The sequence below is a fragment of the Lynx canadensis genome, chromosome F1 (genome assembly GCF_007474595.2).
Source record: "Lynx canadensis isolate LIC74 chromosome F1, mLynCan4.pri.v2, whole genome shotgun sequence".
NCBI lineage: Eukaryota > Metazoa > Chordata > Mammalia > Carnivora > Felidae > Lynx > Lynx canadensis.
Genome location: NC_044319.2, coordinates 10,523,158 through 10,546,589, shown reverse-complemented (window position 1 = coordinate 10,546,589; position 23,432 = coordinate 10,523,158). Strand labels below are relative to the sequence as shown.

Here is a 23,432-nt window from a genome sequence, read left to right as displayed (position 1 = left end):
TAATTCTCATTTAAGGATTGTTGTGAAAATTAAATGATATAATGGCTATAAAACGTTTAGCAAAATGTTTACATTTAGACTCTCAACAAGTGTTAGTTCTCTCCCATCTAAGCTTTTAACCAATACGTGCAATAAGAATATGTACCTCTGTTGGGCGCTTGGGTGGCTCAGTCCGTTAAGCGTCCAACTTTGGCTCGGGTCATGATCTCCAAGTCCATGAGTTCCATCCAGCCCTGTGTTGGGCTCTGTGTTGGCAGCTCAGAGCCTGGAGCCTGCTTCGGATTCTGTCTGCCCCTGCCCCCCCCCCCTCAAAAATAAACATTATATTAAAAAAAAAGAATACCTATCACTGCAAAATCATTGGTGATTAAAAAGTTGTAGGCACACAAATGTAGAAATGGAGAAGCATGAAAAATAGAACTCTTGATTCGTTAGTACTGAGTAAAATCTGAGGCAACTTTGATTACTGCTCCAAGAATTATCAGAGTGAATATTCACGTTTTTTGTGTGTGCTGTTTTGCATAATAGCGTGTTATTGAATCCTCATTTAAATGTTAGACTAAAATCACACACTGGAGGTTTTTACAATGATATGCAAGGCTAGGATATTAACAGTTGGATAGCATACATTGTGGATTCTAACGTTTTGAAATTTAATTTTATCACTGGCACAGAGTCCAGATAGTAACAAGAACATGTCTTTATATAGATTTATATTAGAGTGACAATATTGTATGTATTATATATCATTATATCGCAATGATATATAGCATAGTTAGACGTGCAGCCTTCATCATTCTCTTATGTGTTCTTCCTAGCACAATGTGATCTACCTCCATAGAGTAAGAATAGAGTTCTAACCAAATATGTGTTTTAGCAAGGTCAGTTCTCATAAGGTATGTTCCTCTTTGCCACCACCTCCTGACTATGAAAGTATGTGACTCTACACCAGCCAGCTGCATAGCCCTACTCCAGGTATTTGTCAGAGAAATAACCTTGAAATCATGCTGCCCCATGTTTACTTAAAAGCTTAGCTGAGGGGGAAAAAACCATTATTAGTGAAGGAGTGTCATTTGTATTTATGAGTTCCAAAATAAGATGAATTGTCCCAAGCTACGTACAAAATGAAACATTGGAATGTAGAAGAAAACAATACAACTTCTATTAAAGCTTTCTATTATTTCATCCTTTTAAAATTTCTATTCTCCACACATCTTATATAAAAATATGTCAGTATAGATGTATATAGTTATGCATAGAAGACAACTGAGCTCTGTGGAGTCAACATACGTACATATATGCATGTATGTAAGTTACATATATTCTCATAAATACATACAATCTATATGTAGGGGATGTGTGCTCAAAAAATTTTGTTTTTTAGTGATAGGGACATATGTTTGAAAGTAGTTAGGAGACCACAGCCCTAAAGAACCCAAAAATTATCCTAAAAGGTGGTCTAAAGGTACAAACTCCCAGTTATAAAATAAATACGTTTTGGGGAGATAATCTACAACAGGTGACTATAGTTAACAATACTGTGTTATATATTTGAAAGCTGCTAAAAGAATAGATCTTAAAAATTCTTCCGACAAGAAAAAAAATCGTAGCTAAGTGAGGCAATGGATGTCAACTAAGCTTATTGTGTAGTAATTTGCAGTATAAACGTTATGTTGTACATCTTAAACTAATACAATGCTATGTGCCAATTATATCTCAGTAAAACTTGGGAAAAATAAAATAATAATAACAAAAATAAAAACTATGCTCCAACAAAGTCAGCCCATAAAACAGGTATTTGAACCGTTATCATTTTGTGTATCTCCCCGTAGCTTTCTTTGCTTTTCTTGAGTTACATTTTGGCTTAAGTGGAAGAACTTTTGAAAAAATAGTTGTGTGAAATCTGTTGCAATGCCTAGTGTGCTGCAGCTGCAAATATCTTGCTCTGCATTCCATGATATTCTCCACGTGAAGTCTCACAGGGAAAGTGACTTTAACATCTTAGTAACAATAATATTTGTATTTTTCCCAGGTAAGAGACTTCCTTTTTCCTTTTTATCTTAGAGACCTAAATACGTTTTAAAATAAAAACATACTAAACAACGAACCCATGTTAGCAGTATCCATAAGGGACTATCTTTATCATAAAAATTAAAAATTAGGTATTAAAGGAAATGTTATTTTAATTTGTGTAAGTGCATTTCTTTATTTTGACAGAGAGAGCACACGAGTGGGGGAGGGGCAGAGAGAGCGAGAGATAGGAAGAGAGAGAATCCCAAGCAGGCTCCTCATTGTCACCCTAGGGCCCGGCATGGGGCTCGATCTCATCAACCTTAAGATCATGACCTGAGCCGAAATCAAGAGTCAGATGCTTAACCAACTGAGCCACCCAGGCGCCCCTAAGAGAAGTGGTATTATACTTGATAGTTTAATACAACTTAGTTCAGAGTATGTATTATTACATGTAAATAAAGCCAAACGTGAATCAAATAAATGGTGTAGATGCCCACAAAGTAATGAATCAACAATTTTTTTGGCATTTCTGTTAGAACAATTTATTTTCTTGCTACAGTTATCTGAAGAATATTAATGCCAGTCTAGGATAGATATTTAGATATCTAGATGATATTGTGTGTATTTGTATTATATATAATATATAGTTATATTCTTAAATATATATCTAATATATATTATGTTTATATACACATTAAATATGTGGATATATATATTATTTTTTACAGTAATAATCTCTGTTACCCTTAAAATTAAAGAATGAGAACCAAAATGGCAAGTTGGGATTTCAAATACAACTGTAAGATATTGACGAAGAGCAGGATATCTTTAAACCAGTAGCTACCAAGTAAGTTGAATGTTTCAGTATTTATTGAGGGCCTGCTGTATATTAGGCACTGCTCTGGCACTTGGGGTATGTCAGTGAATAAAATAAAAAACGCTACCCACAGAGATTTTATATTCTCAGGAGAAATCATGAAAGGAAAACAATCCTTGCTGTAGTCGTTCGTTTGACACTTTAACACAACTTTTGTCCACACACCTGATTTTAACGAAAGCAAGACTATTTACGCCTTACCTAGTTTGATTCAACAGAGAGATCAAAGGAGAAGCAAGCCCTGAGGAAAGCTAGAAATACTTTGATTCCTCCAAGTCATGTGAGAATATTAATTTTGGTTATAAGAGGGTATGAGAATGTTCAAGGCATGGTATGACATAGGAGACAGAAGTGGACCAGTTCTGCTCCCTGCTCTATCTGGAACTACCAGCGTATGAGACAAATGACGTGACATCTAAATGTCTTTTCTTTTTCACCTATTAAAATAAGGGAGCTTGGGGGCGCCTGGGTGGCTCAGTTAGTTAAGTATCTGACTCGATTTCAGCTCAGGTCATGATTTCGAGGTTCATGAGATCAAGCCCCGCGTCAGGCTCTGCACTGACAGCATGGAGCCTGCTTTGGATTCTCTCCCCCCCCCCCCCCCCCCCCCGCCTTTCCCCTGCTCACGCACGCACGTGCTCAGAACAAGTAAATGTAAAACGAATAAAGTAAGGTGGCTTGGATTTTCTTTCTGGTCCTTTTTAGCTGTAATAATCTACAATTTGGTATTTTTACTGGAGCATTCCTTCGTTTCAGAGCTTTCAAGAAACTCAGATTTCATTGGGGAAAACTATGTAATTATTGTTAAGTTAGGATTTAGAGAGGTTTTTAATCCTTGCTGTGCTATGTACTTTACACAGCTAATTTTATGTCTCCGGGCTTCATTGACCTGATTTATAAGAGGAGTGCCTGAACTAGATGATTTCAACTATCTTTTTAAATCTAAAAGTCATTGATTTCTTTGCAACTGAACAAATAATGTAAACTTAAAATATATTAACCCTAAAATGCATGTTAACTATTTTAGCTAGTTTTTTTCACCTGTTATTTTACTTTGGCACTTGCACCAAAGCCTGTTTTCAATCGGCATTTTATTTTATTTTATTATTTTATTTTTATTTTACTTTATATAGAGAAAGTATTTTTCTTTTTTCTTTTTTTTAATTTTAGTTAACATACAGTGCAACAATATTGATTTCAGGAATAGAATTCAATGATTTATCACTTGCATGCAACACCCAGAGCTCATCACAAGTACCCTTCTTAGTACCCATCACCCATCTAGCCCATCTCCCACCCATCTCCCTCCATCAACCCTCAGTTCGTTCCCTTATGGTTAAGAGTCTCTTGTGGTTTGTTTCCCTCTGTTCTTTTTCCCTCCCTTCCCATATGTTCATCTGTTTTGTCTCTTAAATTCCACATGAGTGAAATCATATGGTATTTGTCTTTTTCTGATTGACTTATTTTGCTTAGCATAATACATTCTAGCTCCATCCACGTCATTGCAAATGGCAAGATTTCATTATTTTTGATGGCCAAGTTTGTGTGTGTGTGTGTGTGTGTGTATGTGTTTATGTGTATGTATATATGTATATATATATATACCACATTTTCTTTATCCATCAGTCGATGAACATTAGGGCTCTCTGCCTAGTTTGGTATTGTTGATGATGCTGCTATAAACATTGGGATGCATGTACCCCCTTCAGATCTGCATTTTTGTATCCTTTGGGCAAATCTTTAACAGTACAATTGCTGGATCATAGGGTAGTTCTATTTTTAGTTTCTTGAAGAATCTCCATACTGTTTTCCAGAGTGACTGCACGGTTTGCATTCCCACAAACGGTGTAAAAGCGTTCCCCTTTCTCCGCATCCTCTCCCAACACCTGTTGTTTCTTGTGTTGTTAATTTTAGCCATTCTGACAGGTATGAGGGGGTATCTCATTGTGGTTTTGATTTATATTTCCCTGATGATGAGTGATGTTGAGGATCTTTTCATGTGTCTGTTAGCCATCTGGATGTCTTTGCAATCGCCATTGTAAAAATTATTATATACCCTTTATATTCTGTGTGCTATTTGAGTGATGGCTGTTGCCAAGGCCTTAAGGAAGATATAAAGTTTATATGGATCTAAAATGGTGGCCCAGTGTGAAATCAGAGCTAGCTTTAATACAAATAAAATGAGCGATTTTTGATAGTACATATCTTTGTCAAAGAGTAACCTTTACAAATTCTAAGGATTTGTAAGTAGTTGGTCACATGAGGGCAAATTTGCTTAATATAAGGAACTTAGAAGAATGTTGAGGAATGTTGCAAAGCAGCAAACCATAGAGAAATGATGTGAAAGGGACAGGAAAAGGTAGTGAAAACATTGAATAAGAACCTTTATTTTTCACATTGGGACATAGCATCTCAATTCAATATTTGTATCTGTGTATCTTTGCATGTGTGTAAAGTTATTTATTCCAAGAAGGAAGGTTTTCCTAGGGAGAATTATACATAAAATAAATGACACACTTTCTGGGTAGAGTTTATATCATATTTCATTAACAGTAATTCCTCTCAGATAAGGAAATTAGGAAGTAAATTTATGTCATTAGTTTATTAACAGGTTCATCAAAATTTATCAAGACAACTAGATTTATTGTTTGAAAATATGTCTCTTTTTTTATTTTTTATTTTTATTTTTCTTAATTCATTTTTTTAAATTTACATTCAAGTTAGTGAGCATATAGTGCTTTAATGATTTCAGGAGTAGATTCCAGTGATTCATCCCCTATGTATAACACCCAGTACTCACCCCAACAAATGTCCTCCCTAATGCCCCTTACCCATTTAGCCCATCCCCCCCACAACCCCTCCAAGCAACCCTGTTTGTTCTCTGTATTTAAGAGTCTCTTATGTCCCCCTCCTTGTTATATTATTTTTGCTTCCCTTCCCTTGTGTTCATCTGTTTTGTATCTTAAGTTCCACATATGAGTGAAGTCATATATTTGACTTCCTCTAATTTTGCTTAGTTTAGCATGATACCCTCTAGTTCCATTCATGTAGTTGCAAATAGCAAGATTTCATTCTTTTTGATTGCTGAGGAATACTCCGTTGTGTAGATATACCACATCTTCTTTATCCATTCATCCATCGATGGACATTTGGGCGCTTTCCATATTTTGGCTGTTGTCGATTGTGTCCCTTTGAAACAGCACACCTATATCCCTTGGATAAATACCTAGTAGTGCAATTCCTGGGCCATAGGGTAGTTCTGTTTTTAATTTTTTAAGGAACCTCCATACTGTCTTCCAGAGTGGCCACACCAGTTTGCATTCCCACCAGCAGTGCAAAAGAGATCCTCTTTCTCTGCATCCTTGCCAACATCTATCTGTTGCTTGAGTTGTTAATTTTAGCCATTCTGACAGGTGTGAGGTGGTATCTCATTGTGGTTTTGATTTGTATTTCCCTGATGATGAGTGATGGTTGAACATTTTTTCATGTGTCTGTTAGCCATCTGATGTCTTCTTTGGAGAAGTGTCTATTCATGACTTTTGTCCATTTCTTCACTGGATTATTTGTCTTTTGGGTGTTGAGTTTGATAAGTTCTTTATAGATTTTGGATACTAACCCTTTATCTGATATGTCATTTGCAAATATCTTCCCCCATTCCGTCGGTTGCCTTTTAATTTTGCTGATTCTGAAAACGTATGTCTCACATATTTGGTTATGCTATTCCCTTGCAGAATTTCTCAAATTCCTCTGTGAAAGTTTGAACCTTAAAAAAAAATCGATTTCACTTTTAAAATGAGACAAGGCCAGGGGCATCTGACTCTTGGTTTCAGTTCAGGTCATGATCTCACAGCTTCGTAGGTTCGAGTGCCTCATCGGGCTCTGCACTGACAATGCAGAGGCTGCTTGGGATTCTCTCTCTCGCTAGCTCTCTCTGCCCGCCCCACTCGTGCTCACTCACTCACACTCTCTCTGAAAATAAATAAATAGGTAAACTTTAAAAAAATAAAATGAGACAAACCCATACTCTCAAAGAGAAAATGACCATTATTCTCTGTATTTCTTTGTTATACTTGCAAATAGTCATAGTTTTAAATATAAAATGTATATGGGTTTTTTTTAATGCTTAATATTTCCAAATTGTCAGCATTTGAGGCCTTTTTTAATTTCCAACCAGTAAACTTCTACTTAAATTGTTACTTAATTGTATTACTTATTAGTTAATTCTTTGTCAAAAAGAATGTACATTTATATTTGGTGGGGACACATTTCCCTCATCTTGGACTCCAAATTAAATTTCATAAGAGGTGATTTTTATTCAGGATATTTTCAGCAGTTCAAATTTTCTACCTATTCAAATTTTTCATTCATTGTAATGAATGTTAGCTAGATACTCTGTTTATATTTCTGATTGTCTTGATTTTAAGGTGTTATATCCCCGCAGGTATCATAATTATATAATTATCTCATTTTAAAAAAATATTTGTGTATCTACTTATTTATTTTGAAAGAGAGAGTGAGTGGGGCGCCTGGGTGGCTCAGTCGGTTAAGCGGCCGACTTCGGCTCAGGTCATAATTTCACGGTCCATGAGTTCGAGCCCCTCGTTGGGCTCTGTGCTGACAGCTCGGAGCCCGGAGCCTGTTTCCGATTCTGTGTCTCCCTCTCTCTGCCCCTCCCCCATTCGTGCTCTGTCTCTCTCTGTCTCAAAAATAAATAAACGTTAAAAAATTAAAAAAAAAAAGAGAGAGAGAGAGAGAGAGTGAGTGAGTACAGGCAAGCACACAGGCAGAGAGAGGGGGAGATAGAATCCCAAGCAGGCAGCAAGGAGCCTGACTGGAGGGATCCCATGAACCACAAGATCATGACCTGAGCCAAAACCAGGAGTCTGATGCTCAACCGACTGAGCCACCCAGGTGCCCCTGACCCAGCTCTTCACACAAGAGAGCATAAAAAAAAATAAGATAATTAGGGTTTTTTTTTTTTTAATGTTTATTTACTCTGAGGGAGAGAGGGAAAGCTTGCCCACAAGCTGGGGAGCCGTTTTCGGATTCTCTGTCTGCCTCTCCCCCACTTACACGCTCACGAGTGCTCTCGCTTGCTCAAAATAAATGAATTCTTTAGAAAAAAGAATTGTTAGGGGCACCTGGGTGGCTCAGTCAGTTGAGCGTCAGACTTCAGCGTGGGTTATGATCTCACGGTTTGTGAGTTCGAGCCCCTCATGGGGCCCAGCTGCTGTCAGCTCAGAGCCCACTTGAGATCCTCTGCCCCCTTCTCTCTGTGGCCCCCTGCTCATGCTCTCTCAAGAATAAATCAAACGTTAAGAAAAATGGTTGACTGAAGGAAGTCTTGTTATATATATTGTTTAAAAAGGAATAGCTGTGTCATCGTATAGAAAGACCATGTTTAGAAAGACAATATGACATGTTCTCACTGTTTGATACCTATTTCCAAATGCTTTGTTTTGTCAAAACTTGGTGCTTTACAAATGTTGGAGTGAGTAGGAATGTTTCCTCATTACCATTTCCACTGTCGATTGTGGTTTTCAGGAAGACAGCCTCTGGTACCTGAATTCATACGTGTCTAAATTTACTTATTTACTCATAAGGTACAAAATGATTAGCTAAGATAAAATGGAAAAGTGAACTGAAATAAGTTTTCTTTAAGACGTTTCATTCGTCCATTTTATGGACACAGGTTTTGTTAAGCCCCTATTTTGCTTTTCTTAACGAAGAAAACACTATCTGTTTGCATTTGTACACATCCAACTCTGATTCTTTGTGTCACCTGTCCGCATCCTCTGATATCTCAGAAATATGAGAAATTTAGAATGTCTTATAACACCTATTTGCTAGTGATATTTTTTAATTCAGTGCTTAGCAGTTGTGAAAATAATGGAGGGCTTGTTTTGTATTTTAAAAGTATTCCCTAAAATAGTCGTACCTCTCTTGGTCTAGGTTGTAGCAGCCACAGTTTCATGTTTGAAGTTTTTTTTCTTTGGTTTGGTTGTAAAGGATAGGAGCGGTTAATACTTTAAAATTCTCATCCGGCTTGGGGCAGTTGAGTAAATTAGTTACCAAGCAAACACTTACTGAAAAGCCTGACTGTTTGTTAACTCTGAAAGATCAAATATTTAAGCTCATAAAGAAACCAGAACCTAGAGGCGTTATTCAGGAAACAATTTTTAAGGTGGCAGAGGAGGAAGCATCAGTTTTGAAATAGAAGGAAGAAGGAGTTGGCTGAGAAGTTCAAAGCCAGAGACCAAAACTTTGTGCTGACTTACACTTGTGTGCTGAAGGCAAGCTTCATGCAGGGAATAAAAAATCAACATAGTGATTGATATTGCATGTGACTTAGAGACTTTGTATGTGACAAAAATAAACCCAGTGTGCTCTGATGGGAATCTCAGACGCTCAAACTAAATAAAATAACTAGAGAGTTTGAAAAGACTGACTTATAGGATCGGTACATTATGCCATCAGACTTACGGGAAGAACTTTCAGGAGCCAGATAGAGGAGTGTGATGGTCTAAGAGCAGAGTAACTAGTGAGTGAAGATCTGGTACAGCCCTGATGTAATGGAACTTGATGTCCCTGGGGATGAGTAAATAGCAGATTCTGCCCTTGAGGATGAAGCGGTTAGGATCAGACCGAAAGTTTGAGTATGTTTGATTGACACCTGTCCCGGATATGGTTAATCCCATTCAGTTCTGCTCACAAAGACTATTCGTTAAGGAAAACCAAGAAATAAGCCTTGCCTTCACCCTGTCTCGTGAAAGTGACAGATGCATAAACAGATCATTTTAATTGTTCAGTGCAGAAAATGATAGAGCAGTATACGGGCCGCTCAGTATAACCTGGAGATGTTAAAGAGGGCTTCCTTGAGGAGGTGCAATCTGTAAGTTTTTGAACGACGTTGGGAGTTAGCCAGATGAAGACAAGGCCGAATATGGGGCTAGTGGAAGCATAAGCTAAGGTTTAGAGCCAGTAAACAGCATGAAACTAGTTGTGTGTTTGCCTAGCTTGTTCTATCGACATGTGGGGGGCTAGCTGATTATGTGCTGTGAGAGACTGTCCTGTTTGTTGGAGGACGTTTAACAGCCTGCCTGGCCTCTACCCAGCAGGTATCAGTAGCAGCAGTATCACCACCACGACAGTTGTGACAACTAAAAATGTCCTGGGACATTGCAAATCACCCCTGGTGGAGAACCAGTGACCTGAGCTAAAATGTAATTAAGTCAGGACTGGAAATTTATATTCTTAAACTCTGTGCCTTCATGTTTTCTATTTCCTTAGTTCCTTTAAATTTATTTTAAAATCCCAACATCGAAAGAAAATTGTTTCCAATTCTTGTTCAAGATACAGAGGAGAGGATCATTATGCAGCTAGAGTTCTAGGGGTAATGGGAGTTGCGATCAGAACAGTACGAAGCTGAGGGAACCGGATAAAAGATAAGTACAGTAACCCAGAAATTGAATATGTAGAGATTTTCAGCCAGTTACAAGAACGTCAACATTTAGAACTCCCTCTCCCTCTCTCTCTGCCCCTGCCCCCGCTCACTCACACCCTCTCTCTCTTAAAAATAAATAAATTAAAAAATAAATAAATTAAGTAAGTAAATAAATAAATAAAATAAATTAATTAAGTAAATTAAATAAATAAAAATTAATTAAATAAATAAATTAATTAAATAAATAAATTTAAAAAATAAACTTTGCTGTTTAGAACTCCTAAATAAAGTTTAGAACTCCTCAATAAATAGCTTTAATTCTCAACAGCCGTTTCAGCACTGTGTCCAGATTGGCAGTACAATTTAAATTATGGAAAACTTGAGGGATGCCTGGGTGGCTCAGTCAGTTAAGCGACTGACTCTTTTTTTTTTTTTTTTTTTAACGTTTATTTATTTTTGAGAGAAAGAGCGTGAGCCGGAGAGGGACAGAGAGAGAGGGAGACACAGAATGCGAAGCTGGCTCCAGGCTCCGAGCTGTCAGCACCGAGCCTAGCCACCCACTCTTGATTTCAGCTCGGCTCATGATCTCATTCATGGGAGTGAACCCTGTGTCGGGCTCTGTGCTGACAGCACAGAGCCTGCTTGGATTTCTCTAATTCCCTCCCTCTCTCTCTCTGCCCCTCCCCTGCTCACACCTGCTCTCTCTCTCTCAAAATAAATAATTTTTAAAAATATGGAAAAGCTGAAAGTACATAGGAAAACATGAAAATGACTAGCTGTCACATGAAGGTGAGAAAATGCAGTTTAGCATTATAATCATTCTGGCCCACGAGGAAAGACAGACTCTGAGCCATGTACTTCTAGAATTTGAAGAATCGTTGGTCTAAAGTTAGCATCCGGGTCCTTTGAAGATTGAGAAAATGAGACTTCGATTGTGGAAAGATTTTAGGACTAGATGTAAATAGTCTAGAAGATCAGCAAACTTACTTTAAAAACTCTTCAAAGGATAAGCCAGGCTTATCAATACGCAAGTGTCGGAATGATAAAAACAACTGCTGATTTTAATGAATTTTTCAGTTGTTTGTATATATATAGGCACGTGTATTACATATACCCGTATTTATCAAAGTTAAAGTCTAAACTCTGGTTAATATAAACTGTTTCCAGTTGTGCTGGCTCTTTATTCAACAGCCGTTAGGTGGTAGGGATACAAGTACGAATACGATTTAGCCACTAGCTTCAAGGAGGTCATAATTTTTACAGGTAAATAGATCTACCACTAACTACAGTTGTATATTTAAAGGACACTATGATAGATTTATAAATCTCTTTGTATTAAAATCACGTTGAATTAATGAATTTTACTATAAGCACAATGAATTCGTTTGAGAGGGATAAAAGGTGATTAAGGACCAGGGGCACCTGGGTGGCTCAGTCGGCCGACTTTGGATCAGGTCACGATCTCACAGTAGTTCACGAGTTCAAGGCGCACCATCTGGCACGCTGCTGTCGGAGTGGAGCCGGCTTCAAGTCCTCTTTCCCCCTGTCTCTCTGCCCCCCCTCCCCCACTCATGCACATGCACTCTCTCTCTCTCAAAAATAAATAATAAATATTAAAAAAAAAATTTAAGTCATGTATAAAATAGTTGGGTTATTTCTAAATTTTTCTTTTCTTTTTTTTCCAGGTCCCAAAACAGTTTTTTTCTGGGCTCCAATTATGAAATGGGTAAGTCCTGAGTTTTGCAGAAGGTACTGAAAAAAAATATTCTTTAAAAGGAACTTATTAATTTGAAGTCACTTTTATGAAGAATGTTCTTTTTTAAATGTTCATGGTCTAGGGGCACCTGGGTGGTCCAGTCAGTTAAGCCTCCAACTTAGGCTCAGGTCATGATCTCGCAGTTCGTGAGTTCGAGCCCCGCGTCGGGCTCTGTGCTGACAGCTCAGAGCCTGGAGCCTGCTTGGGATTCTGTGTCTCCCTCTCTCTCTGCCCCTCCCGTGCTCACACTGTGTCTCTCTCAAAAAATAAAAAAAATAAAATAAAAAAAAAAAATTAAAGGGGCGCCTGGGTGGCGCAGTCGGTTAAGCGTTCGACTTCAGCCAGCTCACGATCTCGCGGTCCGTGAGTTCGAGCCCCGCGTCAGGCTCTGGGCTCTGGGCTGATGGCTCAGAGCCTGGAGCCTGCTTCCGATTCTGTGTCTCCCTCTCTCTCTGCCCCTCCCCCGTTCATGCTCTGTCTCTCTCTGTCCCAAAAATAAATAAATGTTGAAAAAAAAAATTAAAAAAAAAAAATTAAATGTTCATGGTCTGTCTGGAGATGATTTCATGCAAATAATCTTAGATGTGTCATTTTTACTGCATAAAGCATACTACCTACTTGAGTTCTGAGCTTCTTAGATAAGAGGCCTTCTAGGAACATATTTGTTATCAAAAAGCTTATATAATTGTGGGCCCTAGAAACTCGAAACTTCATTCTAAGATTTTATGACTAAGTAAAATGAACTAATCAGAACCCCCCAAATTAATTTTTATTATTAATTTAGTATATGAACTGACGATACCAACACCAAAGTACAGGCAAGGAAAGTTTAGTCTCAAAAAGTAGAAAAAATTATCCTACGTATCATACGTATTTGGTACATGGTAGAATCCAGAACTTCTGACTCCCAAGACCAGTGCTTTTTACCTGAGGCCAGAGTTTTCATTCCCGAAGTTCTCCTTTAGCTGAAAATGAAAAGAGACGGCCATGGAAATAATAAAGCAAATCAGGGGCGCCTGGGTGGCGCAGTCGGTTGGGCGTCCGACTTCAGCCAGGTCACGATCTCGCGGTCCGTGAGTTCAAGCCCCGCGTCAGGCTCTGGGCTGATGGCTCAGAGCCTGGAGCCTGTTTCCGATTCTGTGTCTCCCTCTCTCTCTGCCCCTCCCCCGTTCATGCTCTGTCTCTCTCTGTCCCAAAAATAAATAAACATTAAAAAAAATTTAAAAAAAAAAAAAAATAATAAAGCAAATCACTGATTTTTATGTTGAAAGGGCCAGTTTTGGCCTACAGCAGTGCTTCTCAGTGTCATCCCTAGACCTGTAGTATTGGCCCTGCCCAGCAACTTGTTAGAAATGCAGATTTTAGGGGTGCCTAAAATCAGACTTCGGCTCAGGTCATGATTCCCCTTCACCCGTCTTTGTGGGGCGGACTCTGCTGACAGCTCGGAGCCCGGAGCCTGCTTCGCATTCTGTGTCTCTGTCTCCCTCTGCCCCTCCCCTGCTTGCACTCTGTCTCTCTCTCTCTCTCAAAAATAAATAAACATTAAATTTCTTTTTTAAGAAAGAAATGCAGATTTGGGGGCTCCGTCACAGATTTGCTAAATCTGAAACTCTGGGGATGGAGTCACTAGTAATTTTGCCCTCTAAGTGATACTGATACCTTCTAAAATGTGAAAAGTACTAGTCTGTAGGCTTTTTGTTCTTTTCATTGTGGCAAACGACACATAAAATTTGCCATCTTAACGATTCTCTTAGTGTCAAGCACATCCATTCATTTGTTGATGGACACTTGAGTTGCTTCCGCCTTTTGGCTACGGTGGATGATGTTGCCGTGGACAATGGCATACAATATCCGGTCCAGTTCCTGCTCCCAGTTCTTTGGGGTATGTACCCAGAAGTGGAATTGTTGGATCAATATTATTTTAAGCAACTGCCGTACTATATTCCCCAGCGGCTGCACTGTTTTTACATTCCCACCAGCAGTTCACAAGGATTCCAATTCCTCCACGTCTAGCCTGCCAACACTTGTTACTTTTGTTGTTGTTGTTGCTTTATAATAGCCATCTTCATGGGTGGAAAGTGATAGCTCGTTGTGGGTTTGATTTGCATTTTCAAGTGTGATTAGTTATGCTGAGACTCTTTTCATGTGTTTATGGACTATTTGTATATCTTTGGAGAAATGTCTATTCAAGCCCTCTGTCCATTTTTTAACCAAGTTTTTTTTTGTTGAGTTGTAGGCTATTTTAATTTTCTTAAATGTAATGTTTTAAATCGTTAGAACACGGGGCGCCTGGGCGGGTCAGTCGGATAAGCGTCTGCCTTTGGCTCAGTTCATGATCTTGCCGTGAGTTCGAACCCCGCGTCGGGCTCTGTGCTGACAGCTCACAGCCTGGAACCTGTTTTGGATTCTTGTCTCCCTCTCTCTCTGCCCCTCCTCAGCTCGCGCTTTGTCTCTCTCGGTCTTTCTCTCAAAAATAAATATTAAAAAATTAAAAAAATTTTTTAAAATTGTTAGAACAATTTCAGAAACTCAGCTATACATCTAAGTAGTTGAGAATGTTAGAATTGGCTGTCCCTTAATCTTATGGCCTTAGGTAAATTAAATCTGTCATTTTGTCCCCTTATTTATAAAATGACTAGAGTAGGTTAGTGTTTCTGAGCTGCATTTTATACAGAACTACAGAGCAGTTCTTTTTTTAATTATTTGTATTGTTAAAAAACAAAATTCAACCAAGTAAGCTTGAGGGGTTTTATTAAATGATTCATGGATGAGACAGCATCCCATTTAGCGAATGAATAGAGAGGGAGACTCCCCAGGGCTACAGAAAGAGTAAAGTTTTTAAAGGCAGGACAAAGAAGTCATAAACAGAAAAAAAAAGATTATCTCCAGGTGAGGTCACCTTCACTTGGGGACAAAAGAGTCTTAGTAGGCGAATTATTCTTTGGGGATGGGGAGAGGGCCTATGCTGGAGAGTACCTCATTGGTGCTGACCAGAAAATTCCTAACTGACTAGTTAAGACAACCTTTCTGGGGGAGGTTGAAAGTGCAGTTACATTAGGTATTAGTGTCTTGGCCTAAGTGATGCCATTTTGGGCCTGTGGTTGTCTTTTTAACGGTATTTTGCAAAACCCTCCCATCAATTAAAAAAAAAAAAAAGTTTTAGGGGCACCTGGGTGGCCCAGTCGGTTAAGCTTCCAGCTTCGGCCTCAGGTCATGATCTCTCAGTTCCTGGGTTCGAGCCCCGCATCGGGCTCTGTGCTGACAGCTCAGAGCCTGGAGCCTGCTTGGGATTCTGTGTCTCCCTCTCTCTCTGCCCCTCCCCCACTCACTCTGTCTCACTCTCAAAAATAAACAAACATTAAAAAAATTGTTTTTAAGTTTTAATAGGTCATCTTTAATGCTTCTGCTCACTCTAACCGTTAAAAACTAGCTTTATGGTCCGAGAGTTCTGTGTCAGCTCAGCCATCTGTCTTGCGTTGTTTCTTACACAGACGCAGCATGTTCGTTTTCCTGTTTCACACCGTTTACAGCCTTTACCTCTTGTGTGTGTTCACAGACACTCAGGGAAAGATACAGGATGTTACCAGGAAGTGCAGCTGCTATTCACGGGGCCAAAAAGCAAAGCACAAATAATGGGTAGTTATGTTCAGAACTACTACAAAGTTCATAGAGGGAGGGGAAAATGATACTGCTTTTTATCACCCATGTCTTTAGAGCCTTTTTCAGAGTAAGTGCCAGTCACTGAGTTGTAGATAACGGTGCTTAACTTCATCTGCTTCCCCAGCACTTCATTCTGATTTTCTTCCTGACTTGATACGTAATTACTAAGTAGTTTTCACTCACTTTCAACTTACCAAAGACCAGAATTATGTACATTTACTGATGTTTTTCCCACAGAAAGATGTTTTTCTCCTTTTCATGTGACTTAGTTAAACAGACATTTGATCTGTGTTTTTGTTGCCCTATAACTGAATGCGATTCATCAACGTAACTGTACGCTAAATCCCATTACAAGCCTACGTGTATTCCCCGGAGGGCTAATTGAGGTTTGGTAATCCACCTCCGTCTATGTGTATACCCCACTTCCTCATTAAGCAAGTGAAAGTTGTTCATTCGTGTCCCCATTCCTGTTTGGTAGAACTCCATGAGTAGGGCAGGCTCGGGGCGCCTGGGTGGCTCAGTCAGTTAAGCATCCGACTCTTGATTTAGGTTCAGGTCTTGATCTCACGGTTCATGAGTTCAAACCGCACGTTGGGCTGTGTACTGAAAACGCAGAGCCTGCGTGGGAAATAAATAAATAAATAAACCTTTTTTTTAAATATAGGACAGACTCCTCACAAGAGGCTCAGGACAAGAATTCGAGGGTCCAGACTGAATTTTTTTTTAATATTTATTTATTTTTGAGAGAGAGTGAGACAGAGTGAGCAGGGGAGGGGCAGAGAGAGAGGGAGACACAGAATCCGAAGCAGGCTCCAGGCTCCGAGCTGTCAGCACAGAGCCAGATGGGGGGCTCGAACCCACGAACGGTGAGATTTGTGACCTGAGCTGAAGTCAGATGCTTAACCCACTGAGCCACCCAGGCGCCCCCAGGCTGAATTTTAATGTAGACTTTTATAGCAAAGGCTGTCTTGTAAGCTGTCTTACTAATATTTGTAAACATGCATTCACATGAATTACTTTCCTTAATAAAATGGGATTCAGAATCCTAAGGACATGATTGAAATTATTCTACAATAACCATTAAGGATAAGATTTGCTTTTATTGTTCATTCAGCCTCACACATAATTTTGTGTCCGGTTTGAATAAATATATGAATATATGAATATATCGAGTATATATTGAATGTATTGAATATATGTTAATTCCCGTGGCTAGCATGGAATTCCAGATGCTTTTTAAATGGTAATGGAGACTGTAGCAGTGTAGTTGCTGTGAGATAATGGACAAAATACGCAATGAAGAACAGCAGAGCCAGGGCAGGCCCTGCTTCAGTTTCCCATAATGCAATTTTTATGAGCTGTGCAAATGGTTAATGTAAATGCTGATACCTGCAGAGCAGAAATAGAACAGTTGAGGGTGAGACAGGCTAAAATGTCAGTAGAACAAGTTACAAAACAACAACAACAACACTTGAAATTTTTGGTGACTGACACTAATGGTCCCTTTGTAGGAAACCCTGTTAGTGTGATGTGTGATATGTGAACGTCCTCTTTTTTATTTTTTTTAATGTTAAAACGGGTTGTCTGTTAATCAAAATGCAGATCAAAGCAAAAACACCATTCAAAACTCGCACGATACTAAAAAAAACACTAACGGAAAGTGTATTATTATTTTCTATCTCTTCTGTGTCAGCACTGAAAATTATATAGTAACTGTATGTCTATAAAGTGTAATTGATTGTTTAACAATTCTTTCTAGCACCATTATTGAAAGAGTAAGAATGATTGACCCTATTTATTATAAATTTGGGTGTACTTTTGACTTCAAGTTTGTCACAACATAGAAGTTTATAGGATTTTATCAATAGCTTTGGTGTTTCTTCTGAAACATCGACAAAGGGTTTGAACAAAGTTTTGAAACATTGACAATATGATATACACCAAGTGCCTTGTGGGCTCTCTATCTCCTTTAAAAATATCTATTTTAAGTTCATGTTGAAATCATACATAGTCTTCTGATGACAGCATAGCAGCAGATGATAATAATTCATCTATGGTAGCCTGTCCATGACACATAACCGTTACTACTCCAGGGGACATATGTTCTGTATTAAGAATTTCAGACTATACTTTCAGACATTTAACTATAGTGGAATCCTTCTTAACTACTTTTGTTGAGAGCAAATAATTAATCATTGAGATCAAAATGGATAATCCTAAAAAACAATGCTGGGGTGCCTGGGTGGCTCAGTCGGTTAAGCATAAGACTTCGGCTCATCATGATCTCACAGCTCGTGAGTTCGAGCCCCACGTCAGGCTCTGTGCTGACAGATCGGAGCCTGGAGCCTGCTTCGGGTTCTGTGTCTCCCTCTCTCTCTGCCCCTCCCCTGCTTACACTCTGTCTCTCTAAAATGAATAAACATTTAAAAAAAAACACAATAGTTATATATCTTAAATATTTTCTTTTAACTTAAGAAACACTCATTTGCCAATCATCTATAGGGCTAAAGCTTTTCTTTGTGTATGGATCCACTCATTTCCACGTGTTCTGTTTTAGATGAATTATGCGGTAATGCATCCTGTATAATTTCCATTTTAGGGGCGCCTGGCTGGTTCAGTTGGAAGAACATGCGACTCTTGATCTCACGGTAGTGAGTTTGAGCCCCAGGTTGGGGGTAGAGATAATTTAAACAAAAAAAAAAAGTTTTTAAGAAGTTTCTACTTTAGTTTTGTTTAAAGCAAAGCAAGCTCACACTTTTCATAATAGCATAAGAACAGAAATCTGCTGGATCTTTATGGCTTTCCCACCCAGTCTTTTCATATCTGTCTTGTTCTCACCGCATTTGACTGCAGGCTTCAGCAACTTGCCTTTATTCAGTCTTTCCAGAGCAGTCACTTAGTTTTCATAAAAATGACAACCTCTTTTGTATTTCATGTGATTCCCTAATAGTTCATTAAATTATGTAGGTTACATTAGGTTTAAGGACAAAGTTGACAAAAGTTCAGTTCAACTGGTGGGAGCAAAAATTCATGAATGCAATACAGAATGAAAAACCATGAGTATCCAGCATGCCTTTGGACCTCTGTTAGCTTGTTTACAGAAGGAATGGAGATCATTGGCTAGCCTGGGAAACTATTCTGTGAAGGTCACTTAAGAGAGCTTTTATCTTTGTTCATAGTCTTTTTGTACAAACAGGGTTATTATACTTAACTCTCAAATAATAGACCATTTTGTGTAGCTAATTTTTTTTATTTCCTCTTCTCCTTAAGAATAAATTAAGCTATTTTAAGATTATCCGTGCAGATTTTATTTTTGGGACAGAGAGAGACAGAGCATGAACGGGGGAGGGGCAGAGAGAGAGGGAGACACAGAATCGGAAACAGGCTCCAGGCTCCGAGCCATCAGCCCAGAGCCTGACGCGGGGCTCGAACTCACGGAGCGCGAGATCGTGACCTGGCTGAAGTCGGATGCTTAACCGACTGCGCCACCCAGGCGCCCCTATCCGTGCAGATTTTTAATACCTGTTTGTTTGCTTTTCCAGCTGGGACTATTTATGTAGATTAATTAATGGCTTAAAAATCTTGAGGGCTTTGCTGTCTCTAAGCATTTGGGAATTGGAATATTCTATAGTGGTATCTCATTTTTTTAACTCCTCTAAAAGCGTCCTAAGACTTTTTTTTTTTTTTAAATAGAGGAGAAAATATTGAAGGAAAGAAAGAAAAAAGGTTTTTATACCATCTGAGGAATATCTACCCCACCCAGTGGAGATAATCAGATGCCAAAAAAAACCGTAGTCCTGGGCTTTAGATAATTTGAAGAGCATTTTTTAACTAATGGAAACAGGGAGCTGACTTGAGTCCACTAAATGCCAAACTGTATTCGATTATCTGATACGTGGTCTCGTAATTTGATCTTCACCAGAAAAAAATCTGAGAAGCAAATATTACTAAATATTATTACCATCTTCCAGGTAAGGGTACTAAGGTTCAAAGAGCTAGATGACTGAATATACCATCGTGGTAAGGGGCACAATCAAGACTTGAAACCCCAGGTCTGTTTGACTCCAAAGCCTATGCACTTACACACTTACATGACCACCTTTAAAATAGTCGCTGTAGATCTAACCTGGTATTTTCTTTGTATGTTGGAGAATATTTTACACAATCTTGTTGTTTTTCTAAACACTCTCTGAATAAAATCTATGTAGTTCTATTATTTGAATAAGCTTCATAATAAAGATGAAAACGAGTACAGACCTGCTGCCTCCTAGCCTAAGGCTAGTAATGCAGGAAAGGACAGAAAACTAACATTCCTTTTTCTCTGTTACTCTACAGACAAAAGCTATCTGTTCTTGTTGTTAATAATAGTATTTACCAGGCACCTGTGCATATTATCTCGTTTAATCATGTATCATTTTTGCAAGGGTAGCTACTGGTTTTCTCATTTTATACATGAGGAATTTAAGACAAAGTGTTATGTAATCTGACCAAAGTCACACAGCTAGTAAGTGATGGAGAATAGATTCACAGTGAGATTTTCTTTTTTTTTTTTTTTCTTTTTTTAAATGTTTATTTATTGAGAGAGAGAACGAGTGCAGGGGAGGGGCAGGGAGAAGGGGAGAGACAGAATCCCAAGTTGGCTCCGCGCCCTCAGGGCGGAGCCCAATGCGGGGCTCAATCCCAACAACCATGAGACCAGATCCATGAGAGATCATGACCTGAGCCGAAATCCAGAGTCCTAAAGCTCAACTAACTGAGCCACCTAGGCTCCCCACAGTGAGATTTTCTAAGCTAATTTACATAAGCTTAGAATGATGTAGAAGTAGAAAGAGAGCTCAAGACCTTTGTGGGAGAGAATAATTCCTACGGTGTCCCAGAAAATACTGTGAGCATAAATAAATCATGACCACTGACTTCTTCTAAAAGAAGATGCTAGAATGTAGCCTATAGTGTTCATAGATCTGTGCAGCAAGCCTCAGTGTAATACGTGGACCCAGTAGGTCAATAGCAGAAATCAACCCCTTTGTTTCCCATTTCAAAGGCAGTATTCCACCCCGTAGAAGTAGAACAAATATGAAATGGAAAAAATGCACATAGGGACCTAGAAGAAGAATGGAGGAAGGATGATTAGGAAGCATTTGGGAGAAAAATCACAGGACTGTGGGTGAAAGTTAACAAGAGGCAAAATCGCATTAGCCATGATTTATCTGGTTGTACCCCTGCTTACCCACTTGCCCCCTTTTAAATCAGAATCGTTGCCTTCTTGACCTACTGACTTTATTAGTTCAAAACCCTTTGTACTTGACTTAAATTTGTGTATAAATTCACAAGTATGTCTGTGTTCTGTTTAGGGGCAAAGTCCTTTGCTGATTTATATTTTCCATGTGAGAGCATCTTTCAGAAACTCCATAAAACCTAAAAATAATTTCTTAAAGACATATTCTTTAATGACATCTAGGATTTGATTTAAAGTACTTAAAGGATAGGAGTGCCTGGGGTGGCTCAGCCAGTTAAGTCCAACTTCAGCTCAGGTCATGATCTCATGGTTTGTGGGTTCGAGCCCTTTGTCAGGCTCTGTGCTGACAGTTCAGAGCCTGGATCCTGCTTCGGATTCTGTGTCTCCCTCTCTGTCTGCCCTGCCCCTGCTCATGCTCTGTCTCTCTCCTTCAAAAATAAACATTTAAAAAATAAATAAATAAAATAAAATAAAATAAAATAAAATAAAATAAAATAAAATACTTAACGGATAAAAGGGAAGAGGGGAGGTGAAGCAAATGTGGCAGAATTTTAACTCTGGGTGATGTGTATGTAGGGGTTCTTTGTACTCGTCTTTTATTTTGTGTAGGTTTGAATTTTTCATCAATAAAGATCATTTTATTACATATTCTTATCTCTGCAATAGAGCAGCATAACCAAGCATAACCAGCATAACCAAAGACTCATTACTGAACTTTCTGAGTGATGCTGATGGTAGGGTTTTAGTAGGATGATTACATAACAGTGTTAAAGACACAGCAGGGAAGAAATAACTATGTATCCTTTGACATTAAAGAAAAATTATCCAACCAAGAAACTAAAATTATAACAGAGCTTTTCAGATACTTCCACTTTTATAAAAGAATTAACACTGACCAAAACATGAAAGGAGGACGCTAGGGACGCCTGGGTGGCGCAGTCGGTTAAGCGTCCGACTTCAGCCAGGTCACGATCTCGCGGTCCGTGAGTTCGAGCCCCGCGTCAGGCTCTGGGCTGATGGCTCAGAGCCTGGAGCCTGTTTCCGATTCTGTGTCTCCCTCTCTCTCTGCCCCTCCCCCGTTCATGCTCTGTCTCTCTCTGTCCCAAAAATAAATAAACGTTGAAAAAAAAAAAAAAAAAAGAAAGGAGGACGCTATACAAATTACATAAATGCCTAAACAGCTTTTAGGCATCCACCACACCAGTGGTTTCCAACATGTATGAAGAATATATAATTTTGGGGGCGCCCGGGTGGCTCAATGGGTTGAACATCTGACTTCAGCTCAGGTCATGATTTTGCAGTTCAGGAGTTCAAGCCCCCATCGGGCTGGCCGCGATCAGCACAGAGCCTGCTTCGGATCCTCTGTCCCCTTCTCTCTCTGCCCCTCCCCCATGCTCATTTTTCCTCTCTCTCTCAAAAATGAATAAACGTTTTCTTAAAAAAAGGAATATATAACTATGGGATATCTGGGTGGTCAGGTCAGCCAGTTAAGCATCCATCCAATTCTTGATTTCAGTTGAAGCTACAAGCCCACAGTCATGAGATCAAACCCTGTATCAGGCTCTGTATGCTGAGTGCAGAACCCTCTTGGGATTCTAATCTCTCTTGCCCTCTCCCTTTGCCCCTCCCCCACTCATGCAAATTTTTTGAGAGCCAAAAAAAAAAAATGTGTATATATATATATATATATATATATATATATATATATAATTTCATATGTGGAAAAAAGTATTATTTGTTAGAATATACACACGCAGGGGCACCTGAGTGTCTCAGTTGGTTAAGAGACTGACTTCTGCTCAGGTCATGATCTCACGGTTCACAAGTTCACGCCCTGCATCCGGCCCAATGCTGACAGCTCAGAGACGGGAACCTGCTTCAGATTCTGTGTCTCCCTCTCTTTTTTCCCCTCCACCGCTCATGCTCTGTCTCTCTCCTCCCTCTCTCTCTCAATAACTTTCAAACATAGTTACTTTTTTAACAAAATTAAAAAAGAATACGCACACACTACTAATTTTCAAATATATGAGGCCGCTTCATGTGGTTAACAAGACACAAATGCAAAGAGCAGCCCTGAACTCATTGTAGTTTTTGGTGATGTATATATTTTCTTAATGCGCGGATACTAAAATCATAGCTACTATCATGTGGAAATCTCTGAAACTTTATGTGTTATTTAAAATGAAGAATTATTGGGGCGCCTGGGTGGCTCAGTCGGTTAAGCGTCCGACTTCAGCCCAGGTCACAATCTCGCGGTCTGTGGGTTCGAGCCCCGCGTCGGGCTCTGGGCTGACGGCTCAGAGCCTGGAGCCTGCTTCCGATTCTGTGTCTCCCTCTCTCTCTGCCCCTCCCCCGTTCATGCTCTGTCTCTCTCTGTCTCAAAAATAAATAAACATTTAAAAAAATAAATAAAAAATAAATAAAATGAAGAAATAATACTGCACAC

The 23,432-nt window shown here is 39.0% G+C and overlaps 1 protein-coding gene across 1 annotated transcript in view; it reads left to right on the top strand.

The window, feature by feature from the left end:
* Positions 1–23,432, top strand: part of MPC2 (mitochondrial pyruvate carrier 2) — a 30,624-nt gene that overhangs the window by 2,065 nt on the left and 5,127 nt on the right. Inside the window, exon 2 of the mRNA XM_030303241.1 lies at positions 12,020–12,060. Within this exon, the coding sequence (XP_030159101.1) occupies positions 12,020–12,060 (41 nt within the window). The remainder of the gene's footprint in view (positions 1–12,019; positions 12,061–23,432) is intronic.